The 6,159-nt window shown below is 39.0% G+C and overlaps 1 protein-coding gene across 1 annotated transcript; it reads left to right on the forward strand.

Moving 5' to 3' along the window:
• The first annotated feature begins 1,832 nt into the window (after positions 1 to 1,832).
• Positions 1,833 to 4,505, forward strand: LOC134854571 (F-box only protein 9-like). The gene has a single exon (XM_063870877.1). The coding sequence runs from the start codon at positions 1,975 to 1,977 to the stop codon at positions 3,304 to 3,306; it is 1,332 nt and encodes a 443-aa protein (XP_063726947.1). The 5' UTR covers positions 1,833 to 1,974; the 3' UTR covers positions 3,307 to 4,505.
• The last annotated feature ends 1,654 nt before the right edge of the window (positions 4,506 to 6,159 follow it).

Raw genomic sequence — 6,159 nt, forward strand, 5'->3', positions numbered from 1 at the left:
AATTCCATTTTGAACAGCTTTCTTTTCGTGTATGCTCTCTCAAAGTCAATGATATGCTCAATAACACTAGCCGAGGGCCTTAGATAGATTCAAAAGCAGTAGTAGTAGTAGTAGTTGAGGCTTCTGGGAAGTCACGCTTCCCACGGGTTTATGAGTCCCGTCATTTACATGTTTTCATCAAGTTAAGTTTGAGTTTCGAGTTTTTTCCAGTTGTTACAGTGAATGCATTTGAAGATAATTCTCCAAGTGCATCTGTTTAGATAATTGAATTTGACAAAGTAATCCCAATAAAGTTTGCTTATTGATTTTTTGTCAAGTTGGTTCCCATATTCTTCGTAGTGTTTGATGACGATGTTGTGTTAAGAGTTTCGTTCCGTGAAAAAAGTTTTCGTCTGATTTGTTCAGTCTGTTTTTGTTGACTGCATGTTCTCCTCTGCTGTGTTGGCGAGTTTTTTCTTCCTTAGAAGATTCAACATGTACACCTCGTAAGAAGTGTACATCTCGTAAGATTGGTCAACTGTTTCTTTGCCAAATATACTGTACAGTTTTTCCAATAAATCTTTCAAACCGTTCTCACTCTCTAGGGTTTCACCGCCCACTTCCATAGTAATTTCGCGACGTTTGCCACTGAGGGATAGTGCGACAGCCAAACCTAACTTTTTAGCAGATAGATCTTGTAACATTCGCCCAAATACTACACAGCGACGGAGCGTAGAAAAAGTACCTATTAACGACTGGCAGGCGTCAGTTACCTTAATCCTACTCGTTTTTCACCGTCTCGACCTTGCCAGTTGATTTTCTGGTCTGTTTAGGGCTAAGTAAAAAGTTACTATTTTTAGGCCATCAGTCAAACGACTTTTGATCAGCTTTCGTTTACATGCGAACACAACCACATAGCTGAGTCTCGGATCCTCAGACTACGTGATTGTCATTAAAAACACGGCTCGAACAACCTATTTTAACATGTTTTTGTGTGACAGTTCTATATTAAATCCATTGGAGATGGATTGACCCTTTCCTCTTTCTAGCTACTTATATTCTAAAATATCAAACTATACTGGTGTTAATTTAAAGTTTCACGACATCCAAGTAGCTATACAGTCAGTTTTATACAGTCACTTCACATAAAACAGTCTCTGGGGGACCAAGCCTCCGCTCCCGTGATATTCCTGCGATAACGCTCTTATCTCTTCCAATTTGTGTCCCGGGAGGGTTCCGTGGTATATTCCTTCCCCACTGAAGCTTCCTTCTCCACTAATATTCGCTGATAAGGGTCTTATCGTGCTTTGTTGCCACGATAAGAGGCTTCGTGTTTTTCGTCTCTTGTGCGACCGTTTTTCACACTATTTGGCGTTGTTCTGCTTTTTCGTCGTTTTTCGTCAAAATGGCCGTCTTTTTGTATTTCTCAGAAATATTCACTTTTCAATCGAAATTTTAAAAATAAAAATTCCAGAATATTCCTACCCTCCTTCGCAATACTTTTTCGTTAATAAGGCGTTTATTCGTTCTTTTTCGTGTCGCCGGAAGGTTGCGCTGTGCCATCTGGCAGAATGGCACATCTGTTAGACGCTTCCAAATATCAACCTCGTTTTTCCAAGTGTCATAAGGCTTATCTGTTTCCCATGTCGGCGGGATTTTGACGAAAGAGCTCATTTTCTCCTGCTACCATGAGAAAAACTGGATAAAAATAGTCGTTTATTACAAAACCCCGCGACACACGACAATATTAAACACATGGCAATGAAGCACATTACAATACATTAACAGCTATAACGGAAGGGCGCCTTTTAATTGACCTTTTTTTCATTGTCTGTGTTTGAGAATTGCTTTTTATTCAGATTAAGTATGGCTACAAATGGATGCATAAAACGAGAAGGATATTGCGTCTCATTCAGCGCTGATAAATTATCCCGGGTTGACCACCCGTCGCTAGTCTTAGTTATCTAAGTTTTTAATAATACAAATCTGCGGTCCATGGAGTTTTCAGGTGCGCCTGTGCCATTGTTAGATGAAAATGATCCGCCTTCCTCGGCTTCAAATGATTTAGCTTCATTTCGCCAACATTGGATACAAGAGTTACAAGACAACTTGAGGATTCGCTCTCGAGATGCAAGTGCTTCTAGCAGTGTACACGATTCATCTCAGGCGGAACGGAAAACTCTGGCAAGATCGCTTTACCAAATTGGTATCTCAGAAGAGCGAGCTGGAAACCCTTTTAAAGCGGTTAATTTTTATGCAAGGGCGTGTAGAATGTGCCCTGACATCGAACAAGAGTTCCTTAAGTTCCACGATTCTTCCAAGAGCTCAGATACGGCTACACCAGCTGCTGAAGAGGAAGAGGATTCTCAAGGATCCAGCTTCTTAAGTTCTTTCGCAGGCATCAAATTGTCAAGTGACTCGGAGACTCCAGACGAAGGCAATCTATTGGCAATTTGTCTGCCTGGAGACAATTTTGATAGCTCGAGAACGCACATATCTAAATTGCCTTACGAAATAATGCTGTTGATTCTGAGAAGTGTGGCCTTTCCTGATTTTGACATGAAATCCGTCGAGTACTTTGGGATGGTCTGCAAAGGGTTCCGTCATATCGCCAGAGATGCTGACGTATGGAGAAGAGCTTGCCTCAGAGTTTGGGGCGATGCAATTCCTGGCGAGTTCACTAACCTCTCGTGGAGAGAGATGTACCTGAGAAGACCGAGGCTGAATTTTCATGGAGTATATATAAGCAAAGTTGTATATACGCGGCAAGGCGAACAGAGCTTCGAGAGTTGTTATAATATCTTTCACACTCTGGAGTACTACAGATATTTGAGGTTTTTTCCTGATGGACTAGCCCTAATGTACACCTCACCCGAGGAGCCTAAATTGGTAGTCCCAAAGCTTAAATATGCATCTTGCCGTCTCTCAGGCATTAAAAGAGGCCATTTCAACTTGGAGGAGAACAGCGTGATTCTCATTCTTCAGGACGACGAAAGAAATCATTCAGCCAGACATGCCAGACCATCCCGCAATCGGACAGTGGAGCCGTTCTACGAAAACAATTTCTTCATGACTCTCTCTATCTCAGCTGCGGGGCGCAAGAAACCTAGTTGTAAGCTGTCATGGGTGTCCTATTCTGTCCAGACAAAGAAAATATTTCCACTGACGCTGGCTAACGGGAGAACGAAGCTAGATGAATTCGGCAATGTGTTTCCAGCCGATGTTGAGCTGGGAAAAATAACAGATTTCAATATAAACAACAAGTCTCAGTTCCAACCCTTCCTATTCTCCCTTGTTCGCAGCTACACCGCTGTTCCAACCTTGTAAAACTCAAAAAAACTGATACCAGATATAAATCTTCATCCACGGTCTTGAAAAGAACAAGTTGCTATTGCAGCTGCAACTACAGATCATATGTCTGCATAGTTGCGGCGTGGTGTTTATTTGGATTAAACTGCAAATTATAATATATATATATATAAACCGAGTTTAACTAATTAGTAATTACGTTTAGATTTAAAAAATAGATAATATAATATTCCGTATCTGGCGGATGGATAATACGGGTATACTGTCGTCTACTGTTATGCGAGCTGTTCAATTGGTAATGTTATTTAGCACTACTGGCTATCAATTGTATTTAGATTGGATTCATTATTTAGATATGTCTCGAGCGGTAAAGACCTATCTTGCTTTAAAGGATGCTGGTTCCGATTCCTAGCTTCTGATATTTCGCAAGTCGATCGGGGCAAGTAAGAGCATGATTGGAATAGTTTATTAAGTTGATCTCTATTCAATTGATTCGTAGCTCGGTATAAATCTCCAATGATTGGTATTAATTACCATCAATGTTTACATAGTTAAATAAATATATGATGCAGCTCTATTTTAACATCAAGGTGAATTATGTAATCTATTCGGTTCAGATGGTTAATTAGAATGAATGACATCATGAAGGGATGATGTCACACAACCTCACAAGAAGAAGTCTTCCCGGGTGGTTGAAGTGTTTCATCAGATACATTTACAATAATTCACATAATAATTTAAGACTGCTTTGATTAAGAATATGTACAAGTATCAATATGGTATGGGTCTATCAAAAGTTATATCGCAATAATTTAATAAACTCATAATATTAGAAGCACAGTTTATTAATTCAATTTATAAAACGAGAGAAGATAAATTATTTTAAACTTAAATGGGAGATAATTTTTAAGCAAGCCACCTTGAGTCGGGGTATGGGAGTTAAAGTGATAGATGATAAGGATAAATTAATGATATCATGATGTATTCAGTTGTCAACTGTAACTAAATTTCCACGGCAAGAACTGTCGTGTGGAGTAGCTGAATAGTTTTGGTCGTCGTTTCGTTTTAATTTTTGATATCGCTGTCTTCGTTCGTTGTTGCCTTTCATTCTTTTTGTGCTCGTTTGATGCTGAAGTCTTTTTGATATGAGGCGGTGTGGTTCCAATCGTTGCCTCATAGATTGTGAATTGATTATCAACAACTTAACAGTGATATGTTTTGTTGATTTCTTCACGATTTCTTTGAAAATTTTCAACTAGCTTAGCAATTAGTACTTTATATTACTTGCTAAAAGGTTGATATTTCATTTAATGTTCGTTGTCTATTTTTCAGAAGTCTTCTGGTCTTCATCGTATGGGCGTTTTGTGCCTTTATTGGCCTTACTCCCTGAATGAAGGTGATCGACTTTTTTCTTTGAAAAAGTCAAAATTACACATTTCTACGATGTTTTTGCATTGATCGCGATCATCGTATTGTGTGTAGTGTCTGGCTTTTTTTTTTTTTTTTCAGTTCTTTTCTTCTACTGTAGCTGCACTTCACTCCTATAGGCTATTCAGACAATTTGCTGGTTCGCCTGAGCAAAATTTGGCGTCAGTTAGAGTAGTTGATAAATTACTTTTTTTTTTTTTTTTTTTCCATTAATTTCGTTTATCATTTTTTTTTTGATATCTTCTTGGCATTCAAGATTCGTGTGTTGTTCTTCAGTATCACTGACAACCTTTTAGGGTTGCCTAACAAGCACATTGGATGTTTGTTGGCTCATTTGAACGCTTTCTTTCTGAATTTCTGCGAAGATATCCCTCGAATTTTATATTTTTTCTTGTTTTGCCTATCATAATACATGGGAATAGTGTAAATTGATGTATTTCTCCAAATTTTGATCTGCTAGTGGATCGACTTCCTGCCTGTTCCTTATTGGTGGTCTAATGATTACTGAGCCCAAAAAATTTCTTTCTTCTCTAGCTAATATTTTTGGGGGGAGCAGAATCTTTTTATTCGTAATGCTTAAACATGGGCAACAGGTGGATTTTTCGAGATCTCGCGAAGTTGACTTCTCCTAGTGAGCCGACTTCCTGCCTGTTCCTCATTGGTCGTCTAATGATCACTGAGCCCAAAAAAATTGGTTCTTCGTTAGCTAAAATTTTTGGGGGGAGCAGAAACTTTTTATTCGTAATGCTTAAACATGGGCAACAGGTGGATTTTTCGAGATCTCGCGAAGTTGACTTCTCCTAGTGAGCCGACTTCCTGCCTGTTCCTCATTGGTCGTCTAATGATCACTGAGCCCAAAAAAATTGGTTCTTCGTTAGCTAAAATTTTTGGGGGGAGCAGAAACTTTTTATTCGTAATGCTTAAACATGGGCAACAGGTGGATTTTTCGAGATCTCGCGAAGTTGACTTCTCCTAGTGAGCCGACTTCCTGCCTGAGTCCTAGTTGGGCCTTGAAGGTATTCCACGGGTTCAAAGCGGTTGCATTACGTATATTTCGACTTGGGTGTCAGTTTTTCAGAAAAGCTCAACTTGAGGAAATGAGAGTTTTCTCGAAATTTTATACTTTTTCTGTTTTATTTTGGTTTTTTCGTGACTTCAATTGTATCGATTGGGTGGTTTTGGAGCTTACATTGTTAAGAATGCATGCATGAACGTTACTAGCTGATATCGTGATTTTTCGTCACACATAAATAAAGATTTTGATGTTCGTTTTTTCGAAAATGTCGCAAATTAGGCTGAAAACTCTGCTTTCTTTCAATTTGTCGAGTCCACATCCGATTTTCGGCATGGCTATAGCGTTTATTCCCTTCTGCAGTAGCTGCTGCTTCATGCAGTTGAGGCTTCTTGACAAATCGTAGTATGTTGGCTTGTCAAAAAATTGTG

This window comes from Symsagittifera roscoffensis, chromosome 9 (genome assembly GCF_963678635.1).
Source record: "Symsagittifera roscoffensis chromosome 9, txSymRosc1.1, whole genome shotgun sequence".
NCBI classification, from domain to species: domain Eukaryota; kingdom Metazoa; phylum Xenacoelomorpha; order Acoela; family Convolutidae; genus Symsagittifera; species Symsagittifera roscoffensis.